Source organism: Seriola dumerili, unplaced genomic scaffold (assembly GCF_002260705.1).
Source record: "Seriola dumerili isolate Sdu_G_001 unplaced genomic scaffold, Sdu_1.0 BDQW01000017.1, whole genome shotgun sequence".
In the NCBI taxonomy this organism is placed as follows: domain Eukaryota; kingdom Metazoa; phylum Chordata; class Actinopteri; order Carangiformes; family Carangidae; genus Seriola; species Seriola dumerili.
In genome coordinates, this window is record NW_019174272.1 from 12440769 (window position 1) to 12461798 (window position 21030).

The window sequence follows — 21030 nt, forward strand, 5'->3', positions numbered from 1 at the left end:
TCCATTATTATATAATTTCATACACAATCATGTTTATATTTTTCTTGTGTCATGCAGAATAAGTCAGGAGATAAAATCATATCTAGCTAGTCTTTGCTTGGATTAGGAAATAGGTTCACAAATCTTCTTTATAATGCAGCAGATGGATTTATATTGGATCACAAACAGCAGGGCTAGCCCTATAATCATGAATGTCCGTCACTAACTGATTGACTGACTGACTGCCTGATCATAGTTCCACCATTGGTCAGTCGAATTCCACATGAATTGAAGTTTCCCTATTGGCCTTTACTCTTTCAAAATGATTTGGTGCAAACAGGTTCTGTTAGGGCTGTGTTTACAGCTGCAGTATTGCCAAATTAGCTCATTCTCTCTAGATTTAGAGACTATTCTTCAAACAGACTGGGTATAAACCTGGTTCATGACTGGACCATGTATGGAGCCGACCTTGGTTTTAGGGCTACACCTCTTTTTTCGGGCACTCTACTAGGAACTGCAGGGAAGAGGAGGAGCGCTTCCAATACACTGAGCCTCGCCTCCATTACAAGTACCTTCATTACATGTCTCATTATTACTAAAGGAGGCAGAGGAATAACTAAACATAAGACACACCGAGCAGAGAGAGCAGGAGAGAGGGAGGGAGAGAGAGAAGTAAACGCTAACTGCTAAAGAAACTAGCCGATCTGAATAGCAGGTAAACAACAGAAACACCCGCAACAGGAAATGAGACAATACGTTTAATGCAGCACAAGCAATAAAAGCCCTGATCAGAAATGAGAGGTTTCTGTCCTCTGAAATGCTAGAGGGCTTTTAATTTGAAACGGTTACAATACGGTTAAAATACTATATATGTGAGCACAGAGAGAGAAGCAAACAGATAAAGAGCTGAAACCAGCTGATACTAAGCAGAGGGTAAATAAGATGCAAAGATGTCAGTTGTTTACACCAGTTCCACAACAGTTTTCAACTAGGTCCTCACATTGACTGTACACGGTCCAGCCATGTACTAGGGTTTGACCTCGTCTTGTTTTAATTCAGATGGTTAGAAAAGTCTTAAAGGATTCGGGATGAATGTTAAATGACCTAGGTTTGTCAAAGCATCACTGGGTAATTACCTTTCAGAAGCTGGTGCTTGGCTCCGTGACTCAACTCAATCTGTTTACACTTTAGGTTTAAAACTATGTACAAATATCATACAGCAAATGTTCAGCTACTCCTTCTTTATTACATTGTCAGTGCCACTCTGTCCATCTCGGATGAGTATGTTACCATCACACAAACTTTGTGAATTCATAACTAATGTTACATACACTGTTTCTTTAGCTAGACTACACATACTGAACTGACATGAGGCAAATGTTGGAAGGCTGAAAACTGCAGAAAGAAAAGAGTTTCTACTCAGTCTACTACTCTGTCTCAGTGTGATGCATGTTCTAAAAGTTAATTATATCAGGAGAAATATCATCAGTTGCAGCTTGAGTCCAAGCAGATTAACTGTTGGCGATGGCCTTTCATATTTGTTATGTTGCTGTAGGACTTTTGGCCTGATGTTGTTGCTAGAACGAGTTTAATTATATAGCAAGTCAATTCAAAGTGCTTTACTGAATAAAGCAAGATATAAAAAACACAAGGCAATTTAGAAGACATAGAGTAAATGGGATTTCAAAAGATTTTAAAAAATGAAGATAAAAATAAGCTAAAATGGAAAACAACAGAATAAACAGAAGAATTAAAAAATGATGGTGCAGTTACATTAAACTTAATAAAAGTCAAATTCAAGCCTGCAGTTAAAACAACTGAGGAGCAACTGACCTCAGGTTTGTGTGGTGCATCAGACCTGAATGCTGCTTCTACAAATATAAAAGCTCCTTGATGACCTGAGAGATCTCGATGGCGGGAAATCAGAAATGTATTTTGACCTTAAACCATTCAATGTGATGGGAAAGTTTGGGGAGAATTTTGAGGAGACGCTGGCAAAAACAAAAGGTCAATTGTTTTACTAAAATAATCAGAGATCATCCTCTTGGGACCATCAACATTTACCTTCAGTACATTCAAATTAGCACAATTAGTATGTTTTTAGTATTATTAGAAACAGTTTGTTTTCATTCTGTCAAGCATCATGTGAATGCAAACATGTCAAATCACCAAACATTTCATTGTCTTGCTGTTGCAGGTTCAAACATTGTCCTCAGTTCCTGCATCAAACTCAAACTCAGCCTCCCGGCAGAGATTGAGGAAGAGGACCAAAGTCCTGTCTATAGCTCGCAAGTGAGTCTCTAGTTTAAGCCTGGTTTGTAGACAAAAGACAAACAGTTCATTTTTCATCTTAGGAACAGCTACAGGAACAGTGTTTGACAAAATGATGTCAATTCAAGATTCACTTTGGTGGACCTTGAAGTGACATTATTTTGCCAATGAAAGGTAATGTAAGATATTACCAAAGCTAGGCACCACTATATGTTGTATCTAAATGATGAATGATGAACAAATTCAGCTCCAAGTAATTCTAAATACTTTTTCAACAAAGTAATTCAGTGATTCAGTTCGGGTCACAATCTCTCAGTTACAGCATTGCAGAACGTTATGATGTCACAGTGAAGTTGACTTTTGATCATTTGGATACAAAATGTTATCACTTCATTTTATCCTTACAGACATTTGAGTGAAATTGCGTCATAATTAGTGTTTGAATTCATGAGTTATGGCCAAAAATGTGTTTTGAGAGCTTACCGTGATCTTGACCTTTGACCTTTGACCAAAATATAATCAGTTCATCCTTGAGTCCTAGCGAAAGCCAAATTTGAATAGGTTTTTATATATACATAACATTAGAGAAACGTTTACAGTGTTGCAAAACAATGAATGAACGAGCTCAGAATTATGAGCTCGCTCCTCTCAAGAGGATTCAAGAGGATTTAAGTAAAAAATGAAACATTAATAGATGAAGGATGTGTGTGTTGTTAGAATCCTGCGTATCCGGAGGGAGCCCCCCACCCTGCAGCCCAAGGAGCCCCCTCCCAGTCTGCTGGAGGCTGACCTGACTGAGTTTGATGTGCAGAACTCCCATCTCCCCTCTGAGGTGCTGTACATGCTGAAAAATGTCAGGTAAGCAAAACGACCTCACGAGCAGGAACAATGTTTCTATCTAACATATAGACATAATGAAGAGTCAGTGAAGACTTAAAAAGTGATTTGTAGACTGAAATGATTAGTCAATCAATCAAAGTCAAGTGAAAGGAAATGAATGGCTAACTGTTTTGGTAATCAGTTGTTTGTTTAAGTAATTTTTTATGCCAAAATGTCAAATATTCTCCTGTTCCAGCTTCTCAAATGCAACATTCAGCTGCTTCCTGCTGTGTGATCGTAAATAAAAAGTCTTTGGTTTCAGTACTGTCCGTTGGACAAAACAAACAGTTTGAAGATACCTCACTGGGCTTTATGAAATTGATGGACTATTTTCTGACATTTTATTATTTTATAGACCAGCTGTTGCGATTTCGACTTCAAACAAGTATAAATGTTGATAGACAGTTACTATGAAAAGGATGAAAGTTCTTCTCAAAAGAAAAAACTCAACTAAATAAAAACAGAAGTTCTTCCATTGAAAATGACAATTTTTATAGAAACACTATAGAATGAGACTGAAAGTCTCAATGTAGTTGTTTTCATTGTTACTGGTGGAGCCTGCGTTTCCTGCTTAATATTCCAACTGCACACCCACCCAGAATGGATCCACAGCAAATGATGCCTGCACAGATTGAGAAGAGCTGATCCGATCTACACGTATCACATATGATCAAATTTGATCATGAGTTTGGGATTAGCGTGTTGGAAAACATTTGTATAAATCTTTAGTCTTCTTTATTAAAACAACATGATACAGTGAAAATAGTTAACAGATTAACTAGTGTTTCTTCTTCTTGTGTTGCATTCCTGACAGACAGCTATTTTTAAAAGTAAAGATCAGCATCTCTTTTTCAAGAGAGACCTGTGTACAAAGATTTTATATTGTAATATATGTAATATATATATTCACAGACATACATTATATATTTTCACATTAAAAAGGCATGTGCACGTGTGATTGTAGATACATCAGTACAACATTTTACACTGTTCCAATGAAATAAGAGAGTATAACTTCATATTTTTTTTGGAGTTCATTCCATCTGTACGCAGTGTAGTGTTTGAAACCAGTTTTTCCGAGTTCAGTGTGAACAAGAGGTTCAGCTAGTTAAAATGTCCTGTGACCTGATGTTGTAAGTGCTGTGTTTAAATGTTACCAGAGAGCAGAGCCCTATAAATAAACAACATACAATGCTGCTCCGTTCTATTTGTAAGGACCACCCCAGCTTTTTATATAGGATGTAATGATGAGTTAGAAAGGTGTGACCTGTGATGAAGCGTAGTGAAGAGGCTTCAGTGTGGTGGGAGAAGCATACATATAAAGAATATCACCGTAATCAAGAACAAACAGAATTGTATATTGCACAATGGTCTTTCGAATAGCAGAAGAGAAACATTATTTGTTTCTGCACAAAAATCCAAATTTTACCTTTAGTTAGCTTGAAAGGTGTTGCACATGGGTCTTAAAAGTGAGTCTGGTATCCAACCAGAGTCCTAAGTATTCATATATTACAACTACTACAAACTACTACAAATATATTTATATATATAGTTGTTTGTAGACATTCAACTGTTTCATTGTCATAACCATGACGGGTTTGGCTATGGGCAGTAGGCTGGGTACTCTTTGTTGACCTACAGAATAGCATATATTTTTACCAGCAAACTGTAGATTTGCAATGTGCCAGTGGCATATGAAATAGTGTCATCTACATAGAATTGTACATTGCATAACTGAATGTATTCTTTATCGTGAGAACACTGTAAACTGGATCACTCGTAGTGTTTTTGGTAAATTTTGGTAAATACCATTAGCAGTGATATAACGACAGCATATGTACACATTGTGTTGTAACCAGGGTGCTCGGCCACTTCGAAAAGCCTCTCTTCCTGGAGCTGTGTCGTCACATGGTGCTGATTCAGCTGCACCAAGGAGAGGCACTCTTCCGACCAGGTGACACTGATGACAGTATTTACGTGGTTCAAGATGGCCGCCTGGAGCTGTGCATCCATGAGAGTGTAAGAGCATAAAGACGTTTCGCTCTCAGTGGTGGATTAGTAGTAAATGTGTATAAATTCTCATCTGTACTCTGATTGTTGCTCTTCATCCATATTGAAATGTTATTGTTGTCTTTCTGCAGGACGGTACAGATGCAGTGGTGAAGGAAGTTTTGCCCGGAGACAGCGTTCACAGTCTGCTCAGTATCCTGGACATAATTACTGTATGTCTGTAGTCACTCATGTTTGTCACTCATCACCCTTTTCCCTTTATACTGGCATGTTTAAACGTACACATGGTGGTTCTTCCTCATATGTAACATGCCTATAATTTAGGATTAATTAGGGAAAAAAATGATAGAGATAATATAAAAACAATAAAAGAAAAATTATAAAAACAATAAATTTACAAAGGGGGCAATCACATAAAGCATATTACATGGTAAAGTGCATCTGAAACTGGTGAGTTTTTACCAGCTTTTAAACTGTAAACTGAGATGACATTTTTGATGACTAGAGGAAGACGATTCCAGAGGGTGGGGGCCACAACCGCAAAGGCACGGTCTCCTTTGGTTTTTAGCCTCGACCTCGGGACAGTAAGGAGGCGCTGGTCAGTAGACCTCAGTGATCTCCCCGTAATTAGTGGACACAATAACTCTGATATGTAAGATGATGCCAGCCCATGTAATTCTGTGTAAGAGATTAATTATTATTATTATTATAGCACTCTGTGGATAACCAGCGTAGATTTGCCAACACTGGTATAATATGTGACCTACGCTGTGTGTTCGTTAGCAGTCTGGCAGCCACATTTTGAACCAGTTGGAGACACAGAAGAACGATTTAGGGTAGTGAACAGTGAATTGCAGTAGTCAAGACGGCAGGAAACAAAAACATGAAGGATTTTTTTCTAGATCTTGAAATGATAGTAAAGATTTGATTTTAGCAATGTTTCTCAACTGGAGGAAGCAGGATTGGACCGATTTATTTACATGACATTCAAAATTCATATTTTGGTCAAAGAAAGTGCTCTTGGGGCCCATGAGTGGTCCTATGAGTGGTCCAATTGCACACAGCGGGCAGTTAGATCAGCTTTAATTCGGGTCATTTGGTCTGAGCTTAGTGCTTTAGCTTGTTTCTGGTATGACTTGAACACCTGTAAAAGCTCTCAGTTTGAAGCTTGTTTTTACCAACATTTACTGTTTTATACTTTAAACTTTTGTACATTATACTATAATGCTACAATATACTGTAAATATATATATATGAGTATTTTCTATTCATGTTGACATCATGGAGTACAACCTAACTCATTTTTGTGAAGGTTTTCACTGTCAATAGGATCCTTCTTTCTCCACACAGTATGTTATCTGTGTTTTACTGTATTTCAGGGCTATCCGGCACCTTACAAGACGGTGTCAGCGAGAGCTGCAATTCCCTCCACTGTCCTGCGTCTTCCAGCTGCAGCCTTCCAGTCAGTCTTTGAGAAATATCCTGAAACTCTGGTTCGAGTCATTCAGGTAAAGCTCCATCTCAGCCAGTGCACAACAGGCAACAAAACCACAGATATTTTCTGAATATTTTTCAATTTCCTACTGTTTCTTTTCCTTTTTATATGAACGGTCCAGTCTGTTCATTCTCTGTGTTGTCCTGTTTCCCTCATGTCCTCTGTAGATAATCATGGTGCGTCTTCAGAGAGTGACCTTCCTTGCCTTACACAACTACCTTGGCCTGACTACTGAGCTCTTCAACCCGGTACTGTAACCTGTGCTCCAGACTGTGCGGTCTGACATAGAGAATGCAAAAATGTGTACGATTAGATGACCTCGCTTTTATCGTGTGTATTACTGACATTATCCACCCCACACTTATTTTGTTTTATTTCTGTGCAGCTCTGCTTCGTTCTGTTCTCTGATATGCAAAACAAGAGTAATAACAAGAGTAGTGTTTAAGAGTTGCTCACATTCATAGAAGAATCAATACACGTACAGACTGGTGTCAAGCTTTGAAACTTTTTTTCAGTTCCTCTCCACATTAGTATTTATGCAACAAATGTGACAGTCCATTTATCATAGAATATGAATATATGAATTAAACCCATTAGGTCACATGTGAACCACACTTTGGCTGACTTGGTATAATATCATTCTAACTATATTTGATATGTACTTTATTTTGTTTGTTTTTTTCTTAATATTGATGGATGTGTGTTACAGGAGAGCCAAGCCATTTCCTTGGTGTCAGTGGCTCATGTTCTGGGTGAAGCTCATTCAAACAGAGGCTTCCGCAGGCAGCCTTCACACTCTGATGATCTGGGCTCAGAAAAAGCAGACACAGGTCAGAAACAACAGCATTCTCAGTTTGCATTAATGTGTGTGCAGCAGTGGTTGACTAAAGTTATCTGTTTTCTTGATACCCACTTTAACAGAAAAGTCCAGCCTCTCTGACATGTCCTCATCAAAATACAAGAAATCTCGTTCTCTCTCCACCCCAATGGCTGTTACAGGTACATACACACACACAGTGACTTTTTTTATACTTATACATATTTCATATGTTTTATTTTCAGCGCCTTTCTTATCACAATAGTACGATGGAATATTAGGCCACATTGAGGGAAAAAAAACTGAAATTACTGGGATAAAGTTGTAATTTTAAAGAATGAAGTCATAATATTTAAAGAAAAAAGCCATAATATTACAAGAGTAACATCATAATTTTATGAGAAAAAAAGTCATAATATTAAAAGAATGAAGTCATAATTTTACAAGAAAAAAGTCATAATATTGGGAGAATAAAGTTGTAGTAAAGTAAAGTAATTTTTGGTTGTTTTAGAGGGGAAATATCAGAAGTTCTAAAATGAGGAACGTGGAGCATCCTGTGAAGTTATACTGCAGCTGAGGTTTCAAAAATAAGCAGCCCCTTCATCTTTTGGCTCATGAGCATCATCATCATCATCAGCATCAGGACATTGAAAACATTGTGAAGAAACTGAGTCTGTTCTATATTTAGACAGACAAACAGCAGCTGCCAGAAGCAGCTCAGGCTGCCAGTGATTGTCCTTTCACCTGTTTGATAGGTTGTTGTAATATAATTATCATTGAATTATATAAAAAAATTGTTTTTTTCTCTCAAGATTTTACATTTTTAATTGTCATAATATTACGACTTTATTGTCAGATTTTCTGATTTCTTTTTTTTCCTCAATGTGGCCCTAATACTTCATCAAACAATAGGACATATGCAATTCAATAAACTATGTTAACTGTATGCCATTAGCTTTTCTAAGTGGATCCAAACAATGTATAATATTACAATAGAAACATTACACGTGGAAAAGTGAAGAAATGTGAAAAAAGTAGTCATTACATTTTAAGACAAACATTTAGAAACTTTCCTGAGGTTAATGTCACAAACGTGTCCAACTTTGTGCCAGTTCCATGTGTGTTTGAGTCTTTTTGCAGGTCATCAATAATTATTATCAAACTGCATCATCAATAACTGCAACTGATGTTACTGTTAATGTAACATACACAAGGCCCACTGCTCATCAGAGGCAATGAATGAATGTTTAATCAGCTAACTTGGAATCAAGCCTATGAGCAAAGGGTTCCACAGGAAAATACGTTTTTAAAAGCTTTAATACTAAACTCTAATGATCAAAATATTGTGATTTTTTTTGTGTCATGCAGGTGAAATGTCAGCTGACCTCAACAGAGTTTATGAACGGGCTGGACTTGCCAAAGAGGAGATGATGCCGCACAGTCCTATGAAGGTCTCTGGATAAGACATTTCTTTCACACACTGTTAGAAGTTCTCTGGTTACAGTCCAGACAGGTTGGATGGCAGGGAGATATTTATTATACAGGGAGGGCTGACTGTTGTTTACATGTTATTCAGATCTGCTAGTTTCTTTAACTTAGCAGTTACTGCAGGCAACACACAATAGAAACTGTTTGTGCCAAATCATTCTGAAAGAGAAACGGCCAATGGGGAGACTACAACTCAGTCAAGTGGCATGTGGCTGACAGACGGTGGAACTATGGTCACTCAGTCACTCAGTCACTCACTCACTCACTCACTCACTCACTCACTCACTCACTCACTCACTCACTCACTCACTCACTCACTCAGTCAGGGACATTTGCCCTGCTGTTGCGGTTGAGCCAAAAATGAACAGATACTTCTTGAGGCTTTCTGGTTGAGATGTTGTATTTGAGCAGTGGTTACTTACAGAATAATGTTACATTTAGTACATTTAGATTTATTGGGTTATCTTGGTGTACTGCACATGCATGGGTTACCAAGAATGAGTGTCCAGTTTGTGGTCTACTGTCTTCCTTGTGGCCATTATGTTTTCCTGTGTCTCTCTGTCTCTTCAGTCTATTCTAAAGAAGAGTGTCACAATGCAGCACACTCCATCTGCTGTTTACCAGTACAGTGATGCTGGAGCAAACGCCCACCACAATAAAGTCAATGCCATTTTCCAAGCTGCAAAAAAGGATCTGCTGCAGGTCATCCAAATACAGGTAGCTTGAAATACAAACTACATGTACTGCACAACTTCATTACACACTTACTATATTCCCACAAATGGAAGTTAAAATAAAATATTCTAGTAAAGTAGATATAGTATAGTACAGTATTTTTAGCTGATCTGTTAAGGGTCTTAAATTTCTGAATCCGTGATTGGTCAGACAGTTATCAGTCTTTAACTTGTCATTTGTTGTCATCAGGACCACAGTCTGCTGGAGGGACGGGTGACTCTCCGCCAGGTCAAAGCTGGCACTGTTGTGGCCCATCAAGGAGACCAGGTCGGTCTGTTGAGCAAACACTGACAGAAACTCATATTGACAGAATATTGACCAGTGCAACTTCAAGGTTTAACAAAAATAAGGCAAACAAAGCGGGGTTTGGAAACTCAGCTCCTATTGATACATATCAGCAAGAACCACACGGACCATATTCTCTGTATTCTCTCACTGTATATACTGTATAATACTCTCTCTATTCACTTAGCTTATTCAACACCACTGAATCATCTTTTCTCCAAGGACTTGTTCAGGAGAAATCCTCTTGAATAAAAGCATGTAGCCCTGCAGAATATAGTGAACTAACATTAGTCCAAACCACCCTTTGCTTGAGCTCTATAAACTATTTTATAATAATTATAATCATAATAAACTTTATTTACATGGCACGTTTCTTAACAAAAAAGTTACAGAGTGCTTTACAGAAAGAAAAATGGGAAATTAAAAACAGCAATTAAAACATAAATTGTCCATATCATGGGAAAATAAAACACAACAACATATCAAACATTCATAAAAGCTTCCCGATAAAATAATGTTTTAAAAGACGCTAATGATGTAGCCTGCCTGATCTGATAGTATATGATAGTATATTCATTTAGTTATACTTAATTAAAATACTCAATAAACCATAACTTTGGCATTCTAGTTTGCAGCACTATGCTTAAATAATATTATTCAATAATATTCATATCACCTATAAATCATAATCAGGTATCATAGCCAAAGTAAGACTTCCATAAATCAATCAAAGCAGAATTTGCAATATGGAATACATGCTGCTAATTACTGACCAACTAAAATTAAATGCGACGCTTCTGATTCATTTGTAATGTTTATTTCATACCAGTAGCGTCTTTTAGTTGAATCCACACAGGTAGATTTAGATTTAGATTTGTTTACTTTGTTTCCCCCCGGAAACTGGAAATGAGACTTAAGTTCTGATTGTGTTTAGTTTAGATTCCCAAGTTTTTTTCCTCTTTTCCCTTTATCTGAGTTTGAAGTCAGCATGATCTCAGACTTATCATTATTGAATTTTAGTTTGAAGTTTTGGGACAGCAAACATTAAACGTCACTGAGGCAGGCAAACAAGTTATCAAGGCTACTGCGCTCGTTGGTTTCATCAGTTCATTTTACAGATGAACTGATATGTAATCTGATTTTTCTTCTCCACACGGCTTACAGGATGTGAGCGTGGCCTTCGTCATCTCAGGTGCGCTCCACGTTTACCAGCGTGTGATTGACCGCGAGGAGGAGACCCTTCTGTTTGTCACCCACCCAGGCGAGATGGTGGGTCACTTGGCCGTTCTCACGGGGGAGCCCCTCATCTTCACCGTCCGAGCTCACAGAGACTGCACCTTCCTCTCCATATCCAAGGCTCACTTCTATGAGTAGGGTCGAGTTCACACAGAAAACATTCAGTCAATTCTTTGGGGCTCAAACACACGCAAACACATCTGTGTCTTCAACCTTCTCAGGATGATGCGTGAGGAGCCGAGGGTGGTGCTGAACGTGGCTCACACTGTGGTGAAGAGGGTGTCACCGTTTGTCAGACAGATCGACTTTGCCCTGGACTGGATGGCTGTGGAGGCCGGCCGTGCTGTCTACAGGTATCTGCTTTATGGAGCCAAAACTATTAATACCTCACTAATATAGTTTTCCACATTATAATGTCTAAAAAAACAACTAGATCTATGTTCTATATGTTATTGAGTTGTGTTCTTACATTTTCCACCATCAATTCTCAAACCAGAGAAATCTGTGATTTTAATCATGGTAATGCTTCATCGGTCTCCTGACAATGACATCATATCCCGTATGTGCATGTGTCTGTGTTGAATTTGTCTGACAGAAGCTCAAAATTGACTTTTATCAAGTTTTAAGCCACATACACTTTTTACACCTTGGTGGTTTTCAGCTCTATATTTGAACCAGATGAAGGATTTTAGTCGTCGGACGTCTGGATCTGAAGTTATCAGAGAAACAAGCTGAGGAAATGTTAGACAGCTCAGCTCCCAGCTGCTGGAGACGTCCTGTCCTGTGTCACTGAAGAGCATCGATGAATCACTGATGTTTAAAGTGAAACTGCTTTATTCATTGTTCCTACCAGTTTGAATCCCCTGGTGTGTTTGTTATGGAGAGGAGGACACCTCTGTGGATAATTCAGCTGCTGGTAAAAACCTGCTGAACGTCTGCTTCATTAGTTATCAGAGAAACAATCAGGACAAAGGTTAGCATCAATCTCCAGCTCTTCCCTGAGTCTCTGTCCTCCGTACAGCGTCACTCAAACACTGACTTTAAATGTCAAACTGCTTCATTCAGTGTTTTTAACAGTTAGAATCTGTTTGATTTCCTGAACCACTGACACTGAAGGAATCCAAACCAGAAGAAGCTTACAGCAATGGTGGTGAAAACAACAACTCCCATGATCCCACGCTATTTCATGACATCACTCATTGCCGTCTTTTGATACTGTTTTGATTGAAAGACGCCTAGAGGCAGAAGTTACAGACTGCATTTAATTACTCCATGGAAACTGTTGTTTGTTTAGTTACTCCTGATAATTAATGTCCACGTTGTGTTTTGGAGACAAGAACAACAAAGAAAACAGGACAAGAAGTCTGTCATGTCGGTCTGTTACATTTACGCAGGGAAAATGTATATTTAATTAATATTAAATTAATAAAATCATAATTAACAGTATGTGAGTGGAGTAGTGTTTGATTTTGCTGTGATTTTTCCTTATTGCTTTTAGGCAGGGAGACAAGTCAGACAGCACCTTCATAGTCCTCAGCGGCCGACTGCGCTCTGTCATTGCAAAGGATGATGGGAAGAAGGAGCTGGCTGGAGAGTATGGCCGCGGGGACTTAATTGGTGTGGTAAGTGATCAGAAACTGGCAAGTGGGGTCCTGTGTGGGTGCAATTCTTGAATTTCAAACTTAAAATAAAATAAAAATAAATGGAAGGAAATTATTTTTTTATAAATAAATATGGACAAACTTCTAGGGGAAATACATTTCAGTAACTAACACCTGCTGCCTGGATCGATCAGGTTGAGGCTGTGACACACATGAACCGAGCCACCACGGTCCACGCTGTCAGAGACTCCGAGCTGGCCAAGCTTCCTGAAGGAGCTCTGAACTCCATCAAGAGGAGGTATCCTCAAGTCGTCACTCGGCTGATTCATCTGCTGGGACAGAAGATACTGGGCAACATGCAGCAGATCAACGGACCTCTGGCCGGTACTCGTATTCTCTCTCTGTTAGAGTGTGTCAGGATGGAATTGCCGTTCAGTATGAAAGTTAACATAAGTTATCATATGTAAGCTAGACTGGTACTTTAATTAAAATAAGAAACATTAAACAGTATATGGGTATATTACAGTACATTTACTGTCTAAACTGTCCAATAAGAGAAACAATCCTGTGCCCTGCAGCTCGGAGTCTGGCTCTCACCACCCCCACCAGTAAATGGGACGCTGGGAATCCAGCTTCCAACCTGTCCACTGTGGCCATCCTGCCAGTGTCTGAGGAGGTTCCTCTCACTTCCTTCACTCTGGAGCTGCAGCATGCACTCAGTGGCATTGGTACACATACACACACACACACACACACACACACACACACACACACACACACACACATGCACACACACAGTAGTTACACTATGTGTTGTGACAGATTCTCCCCATGGTGAGACTTTGACTTGTGCCACAGTCGCCCTTCTGTCAGTTCGGACCAGAGGAGACAGTCTTTGATGCCCCATTTCCTGGTTTGCACTGTTCAGTCCCAAAAGAGACATCTGTAATTTTTTGCTTCACAATATTATCACTATTGTTTTATAAGGTTTGGAACACACTGGATGTGTGGTGTGTGCGTTGCTATAGCGCAGCTGTCTCCACATGCAGCTGCTTCCGCCATAGCTGTCTATGTCCAGGCTGAATCTGAATCTAATAGACATGAAAAATATAAATATATTTTTTAACCATTTTAGCAGCTGCATGTGGAGACAGAGACATTTTATGTTTTCTGTCAAAGATAAATCAGGAATTGATTTAAAATGAAAAGAAATCCAACATTCCAGTAACCTGTAAACTCTATGTAGAGAGAGAGAGCTGCAGCAGGTCAGTGACGTCAGCCGCCACGCTCACGCCGCGCAGGCAGTGTGTTCGCAGTGTTTAGGCCTAACGTGAAACAAATACTTAGATATTGTGATTGTTGGTTTTGTTAAAGGGCCTCAATTCAAAATATAGAAAAATAAAGAAAGCCCAAGGCTGTACCAAGCAAGTGACAGTGAAACACAGATAAAGATGTACAGAAGTAAAGACCTGCAGTACTAACTGCTCACACCTACTGCATATCAAAACACACCCCTGTCCCCTTCTAGGGGTTAGGATGATCTACTTTTGATTCTCCACCATGATACATCGTACCTCCCTTTCATTCACAGCAATTTCATCGGCCTTGTTTCAAAAACGTGATGGATGTGTTTCTGTTTTCTGAAGGTCCCACTCAACTCCTGACGAGTGACATCATCAAACAGCGACTAGGTTCTGCTGCTCTGGACAGGTAGACATTTGATCAAGTGAATAAACTGTAAATAGATAAGTCCTGCCAAATGAGACGAAGTCCCGTGAGGCATCCTGACTATGATGTCTGTTTTTTTTTCTGAAAACAAGATGTTAACTGAGATGATGTAAATGCATTTTAATAGTTAGAGTTTTACAGATGTTATTTCAGTTGAATACATGTACACGCAGTAACAGGTGACATGTTGTTCTTCTCCTCTAAAGTGTCCATGAGTACCGTCTGTCCAGTTGGCTCGGGCAGCAGGAAGACATCCATCGCATTGTCCTCTACCAGTCTGACTCTGGCCTCACACCTTGGACCCAGCGCTGCATCCGGCAGGCTGACTGCATCATCATTGTGGGACTGGGAGAACAGGAGCCCGCTTTGGGCGAGGTCAGTGTTAATGTGCTTTTTTTTTTAGTTAGTTAGTTTTCATTCAGCAGTAAGCACAGGAGATGTTTCCTTCTAGCAAGACACAACACAAAATCTCAACTCTGTTTTCCGTCATTTTCAACAATGTCAGTTAAAATGAAGAATGAGACTTAAAGCTGCTTTGAAGATTTGTGTGTAAAAAAAAAAAACTTTTAGAATCCTGCATTGTTTACATCCAGTTTTCTAGCTTGCGGTCTTCTTCTTCTTCACTGCATTTCTTGGTGCATTACTGCCGCCTGCTGATCAGACAAATAGTGTGAAACAGTCGGCAGGACTGTATTACAACACCCGCATGCATGTGTGCGTCTTGTGCATGTGCACGAGACAGGAACCCACTCACAGAAAAACTGCTCCATTGCGCTCTGTTCTGTGCTGCACTGCACTGACTGATGATTATCAAGAAATATGTAAATATCGAAAGCTTAACAGCACATTTGTTCTCTTGCAAATGAAAAGTTGAACACATAAGCAACTAGAAAGGCACTCAGTAGACCAGTACCTGCACCAGGCTAGACAACACAAAACTCTCGTAATGTTAAGGAAAGTGACAAAAAAAATCCTGAATCCCTCTAACTGAATCTGCACAGAAATTTTATGGGTTCTTCCCTGGCCCATCCTTCATCCCTCCACCATGTTTGGTAACTCATCTCTACTTGTAGAAGCTTGTTGCACAAGTTTCGTCATCACACTGAGGCCAATGATTCCACCCAGTCACCCAGAGTGCTATCTCTCGAGCGTGTCAGCTTGGTCCATTCTGTTCCATCCCTCATTGATGAAATATTGTTTGATGAAGGCCGCCACTATTTTCTTCTGGATTACTGGAATGGCATCTCTTTCATTTATGATGAAGCCTTTCAAAACGCTGATAGCATGGAACCTTTTACCGAAGCAGCCAGGCCCTCATAACATTGTTGCTGATGCTCACAAGTCTAGTCACTATTTCCCTTTTCTCTGCAACACTCCTGCATTAAACTCAAGTCTGCTATCGGCTACTTTTCAAAATTCATCCAACCACTGCACAAGAAATGGGAAAGCAGTGTCAACCTTTTTAAAAGTTATGATACAGCCTGGAACCTGTATGTCTCGCTGAGTGCTACTACTACAGCAAGTCCATGAGAAATGCTTTAATCTCATGTCCACCAGTCTTTTCAGCAATCCAACAATAAAGTCATTACTTAAAGGCATAAAAAAAGTATAAAAGACTCATGTGACTCCAAGGCAGCAGGGAATCGAAAAAAGGAACTTGCATTTGCATCAGGGCGGCTGTGGCTCAGGAGCCGTCCAGTTACCGCTCTGAAGTTACAACTTCACTTTGACCTAGAGCTACAGCCACACCATCACAGTGTTTTCATTTCTCTCTGTTACTTGGCTACGTCATTTGTAAACAGCCACCCTGCAGTGGATCACACTGAAGAGCTCTTCTTCTTCTTCTTCTTCTTCCTCTCCACCTGTAGTTGGAGCGGATGTTGGAGGGCAGTGCGGTTCGGGCTCAGAAGCAGCTGGTGTTACTGCACAGGGAGGACGGCCCACCACCCAAAGGGACGGCCGAGTGGCTAAACATGCGGAGCTGGATCTCCAGACACCATCACCTGTCCTGCCCCCGCAGGGTCTTCTCCAGGAGGAGTCTACCCAAGCTGGTATTAACCACCACCTCACTGAGGCTTTTTTATGGGCAATTCTAGGCCAGTTTACGAATGCTTCATTTCTGTTTGTGTGTGTGTGTGTTTGATTTTCAGAGAGAGCTGTACCAGCGTGTGTTTGAAAAATCTCCAGATCGTCATTCTGACTTCTCCCGCCTGGCCAGGATCCTGACAGGAAACAGCATCGCCCTCGTACTTGGTGGAGGGGGTGCCAGGTACTGCAGCTTCTTATAGTAACACATATAACACACAGGCACCACCAGATTTAGCCTCAAGGAGCAATCATATACTCTGCAATCACAAGCTGGATCAAATACACTACTCTGGGAATTTGGTACTTGTACATATGAGCTATAATATTGTCCAGTTGTGAAGTGTAAACACTGTGAAGTTATGAAATGTAGTTTGAGTTGAAACAAATAAATTACACCAACCTGAAAAATGGAGAAAAGTGATTGAAATTCAATGAAGTGAGATCAGTAAACCGCACACAGACAGTTGTTGTTTGTCACTTTACTGGCTGGTTTGTAATGTTTTATATGAAATCAAAGGAAAGAGAGCATAAAACTGTCTCTGGTGTCATTCTCACTTTTTGCCTGAACATTAGCTGTAGCAAATGTTTGGTCCAAGAAAAGCACTTAAACAAACATTGCACTGGGCATTTACAATTCAGAGTATTCAGGGTTCAGGTTCAGGTATTTATCACACGCTTACCGATGAACATTGCTACATCATTACATTTTTAAATTTATTTTGTCAAAAAAAAATATTTTGAGAATCCCATCATATTTGGTACAATGTCCACTGGGACTCAAGGATGAACACATAACACATTTTTAGCCATAACCCAAGACTTCACACGAATGGTTGATATTTTCTCTGACTCTGGATAAACAGGGATGTAACCTGGAACTAGTCTGAGTGGAGGAGGCAGACGACCACCAGGAGGAGATTCTAGTTCTCATTTGTTGCTAAGTGCTTCACATGTAATGACTCCATACAGTATTAAAGTTTAGCATAAGAAGAGACAAAAACTTTATCAACCCCCATGCTTGCATCACACAAGTATTAACACAGACAACTAATAATCAGTTTACATCAATACATCATGTGCATAATATGTAGATTCCAATAAGCAGGTGTATTCTGATTCTGTTTCTATTCTGATTGATCTGTTTCTTTTCCTCACTGCTCTGGCTTGTCCTGGAGCTCTGACAAGGTAGGGGCTGTATTCATGAGACAACTGCTAAACAATGAATACATCAGTTATGTAGATTATGCTTCTACATGTGCCTGTTTGTACCAAGGTTAGAACTAAATATTTAGAGTATATATTTGGTCCTAGCCTCCATTATTTGAATGGGTTTGTGTGGATAGTGCTGCCTATCTGTGGCTCTGTAAACTACTCTGGCTCCAATCTATCAATTTTAACAAGTCATTTAACGTAGCTGAAACTTCCCTGTTTCCTATTGGAACGATTTGACACATTATATCTTTACATAATCACAAGAACATCAAACTTCACTGCAGTTTTTAAGTATGAGACTTGTTAAAATTGTTATTTATTATTTGATAGTATTTGAACAAAATGTGACATCAGATATCATGTGTGATGTTATTTGATGGATCTCTTTTAAGGGGCTGCTCTCAGGTGGGCATCCTGCGGGCGCTGAATGAGGCGGGGATCCCTATCGACATGGTGGGGGGAACCTCCATCGGGTCCTTCATGGGAGCGCTGTACGCTGAGGAGAAAAGCTACAGTCGGATGAGGGTCCGGGCTCGTGAATGGGCCATGGTGAGCTGACATTACACTGAAGACATGAAAGTACTAAAGTTCCAAAGTGTTTTTTTTCACTCAGTTTGTCAGTGATGAATGTCTCTGGTTCAATTTTCCTCACCATTATTAGAAAATGGTCGTATATCAAGTTTTGTTTGTTTTTTTGTTAGGTTTTTTTTGGGTCATTATGACATGATAAACTTCTTTCATATTTTCTCTTTTCAAATTTGACCCTTGGTTTCCACTCAGTCCTTGTCCTGTGAACATAAGTCCACACCTTTCTTTACCTCCTCAGGATATGACCTCCTACTTTAAGAAGCTATTGGATCTGACGTACCCAGTCACCTCCATGTTTTCTGGAGCTTCCTTTAACTCCAGCATCAGTTCTGTCTTCAAGGACAAACAGATAGAGGTAAGGTCAGGGCTTTCTTTAAAGCAAAATATTTTTTTTACCAACTCCAAATCTTCAAGCTGCCAGTAATAATAAGCTATTGAGTTTGACATGTGCAATTAAAAGTTTCATGTAAAAGAAATAAAGCATTGATGGACTCATTGTCTGATTAGAAAATGGCCGATGTTACAAATATGATCACAAACGTTGCTTTTTCCGGCTCTCTTCTGCTAGGACCTGTGGCTGCCGTACTTCAACATTACAACAGATATCACAGCCTCCTCCATGAGAGTTCACACTGACGGTCTGTCTGATTCTGAAAAACACAAAATGACACCTACATTTCATCCCTGTGTGTGGTCTTTAATGGTTCCAGGTAGACTGGGTGCTTATCATTGGTGGCATGGTGGGTTAATGATCAGAGAGACTGTCCCCAAAATGAAACGTTCACTGGATTCATTTCAATACACAGAACATGACGTAATCCTTGCATGTAATAAACTCTGGCGACAGCTGTGGAACAAATGTGCACCCGTACCCGAAGATAGTGAAAACACATAGACTGAGTCTCCTCTAAAAACACATATTTGTCAGCCTGTTAACCCTTTTGCCACCTCTCTCCTCCTCAGGGTCGTTGTGGCGGTATGTCAGGGCCAGTATGTCACTGTCTGGTTACCTGCCCCCTCTCTGTGATCCTAAAGATGGACATTTACTCATGGACGGAGGCTACATCAACAACCTGCCCGGTGAGGAGTGGGCCTGGGTTTTTGAAATGAGATTTCATTCTTCATTTATGACTCTTAGCTGGATTTCAAAGAGATGAAATATTTATTTATGGATTTGGAGCGTGTGTCTGTTGTGGTAAAACTACAATCATGTATTGTTTTAAATGTTGCTATGGCAAAGAATTGTGGGACAGCATTTTCTCCTTTCCTTTCCTTAAAGTTTCCTCTGCTAAAGGAGACCAAATAGGAAGTGTTAAAGCTTCTTTCCTTTATCATTTAGAGCAGAGGTTTTCAAAGTGGTAGGGGGGCCTCACCGGGGGTGGGGGGGTTGTCTTAACTGTTTCAGGGGAGGCTCAGTGAATGGAAAGCCAAAAATATTACAAGTTATTACACTAGTTATCAAAGGAGATCAGCCTTTTCCCAAGATGTGTCTGAGAGTCACTTTGAAAACACTTAGAGAATTGGACCAGCTCTTATCGTGGCTGCCACTTACATACTTCCGGGTCATTTCACTCAGTTAGGAACCTTCCTGAGCAAAAAAGACTTTTCGACGGCAGCCACTGTGTTCCCTACCGTCTGTGCCAGTTCATCTTATCTTAGCACCAGTGTGTGTCCGGCGTTCCAGCCTTCGTTTCCTCATGTAGCCTGATGTGTGTGATCAGTTTTTCTGTTGTTTTTGGACTCCAGCATTTTTGATTCATTTGCCTTATTTGTTTGGACTGATACTGGATTGCCTTACGGTAGTTAGCAGCCTTCCTGTTAACTGCAGCCCTCTTACCTGAGACGACCTTAAGCATCACAGTAGATAAAACAAAACCTTAGCAACATGCTATATTTAGGAAAAGTGCAGACCTAAAAGGTCACAGCCCATAAAGTTTTTGACAGTCTTTATTTATAAAATAAATCTGTTATAAAATGTACCTAAGACTTTGAACACTCTTTAAATGCATTTGTCCTATTTTGGTACCTAGCTGACGTGGCTCGCTCCATGGGGGCCAAGGTTGTGATTGCAATTGATGTTGGGAGTCGGGATGAGACCAACCTGACCAACTACGGCGACTCCCTGAACGGTTGGTGGCTGCTGTGGAAGCGATTCAACCCACTGGCTGAGAGAGTCAAGGTACACTGACCTTTGCCGTAAATGTCAGATCTCCTCTGTAGTTGCCCGTTTCCTATAAAAAACTACAATTACCACTTTGCCGTTGTATCCCTCCACCAATCAGCCAAGTTGCAGGAAATATGGTCACAATCTCTCCTTCCTGACGACCTTTGACCGTTTGGATATAAAATGTTATCACTTCATTTTATCCTTATAGACGTTTGTGGTAAGTTGTATCATAATTAGTGTATGAATTTGTGAGTTATGGCCAAAAAACGTGTTTTGTGAGGTCACAGTGACCTTAACCTTTGACCTTTGACCACCAAAATCGAATAAGTTCATCCTTGAATGTTTGTGCCGAATTTGAAGAAGTTCCGTCAAGGCGTTACTGAGATATCGTGTCCACAAGAAGGACTGAACATCAGTAACAGCTTTTACAACATTGCTGAATTAATATTCC

At 39.8% G+C, this 21030-nt stretch overlaps 1 protein-coding gene across 1 annotated transcript in view; it reads left to right on the forward strand.

The window, feature by feature from the left end:
- Positions 1-21030, forward strand: part of pnpla7 (patatin like phospholipase domain containing 7) — a 28433-nt gene that overhangs the window by 4630 nt on the left and 2773 nt on the right. Inside the window, exons 6-30 of the mRNA XM_022754960.1 lie at positions 2177-2271; positions 2968-3108; positions 4989-5148; positions 5271-5351; positions 6519-6647; positions 6802-6882; positions 7344-7464; positions 7556-7633; positions 8820-8902; positions 9510-9656; positions 9864-9941; positions 11124-11329; positions 11417-11548; positions 12694-12817; positions 12991-13180; positions 13375-13524; positions 14443-14506; positions 14731-14899; positions 16393-16575; positions 16675-16793; positions 18217-18373; positions 18651-18767; positions 18981-19050; positions 19376-19492; positions 20443-20591. Coding sequence (XP_022610681.1) covers positions 2177-2271; positions 2968-3108; positions 4989-5148; positions 5271-5351; positions 6519-6647; positions 6802-6882; positions 7344-7464; positions 7556-7633; positions 8820-8902; positions 9510-9656; positions 9864-9941; positions 11124-11329; positions 11417-11548; positions 12694-12817; positions 12991-13180; positions 13375-13524; positions 14443-14506; positions 14731-14899; positions 16393-16575; positions 16675-16793; positions 18217-18373; positions 18651-18767; positions 18981-19050; positions 19376-19492; positions 20443-20591 — 3141 coding nt within the window. The remainder of the gene's footprint in view (positions 1-2176; positions 2272-2967; positions 3109-4988; positions 5149-5270; positions 5352-6518; positions 6648-6801; positions 6883-7343; positions 7465-7555; positions 7634-8819; positions 8903-9509; positions 9657-9863; positions 9942-11123; positions 11330-11416; positions 11549-12693; positions 12818-12990; positions 13181-13374; positions 13525-14442; positions 14507-14730; positions 14900-16392; positions 16576-16674; positions 16794-18216; positions 18374-18650; positions 18768-18980; positions 19051-19375; positions 19493-20442; positions 20592-21030) is intronic.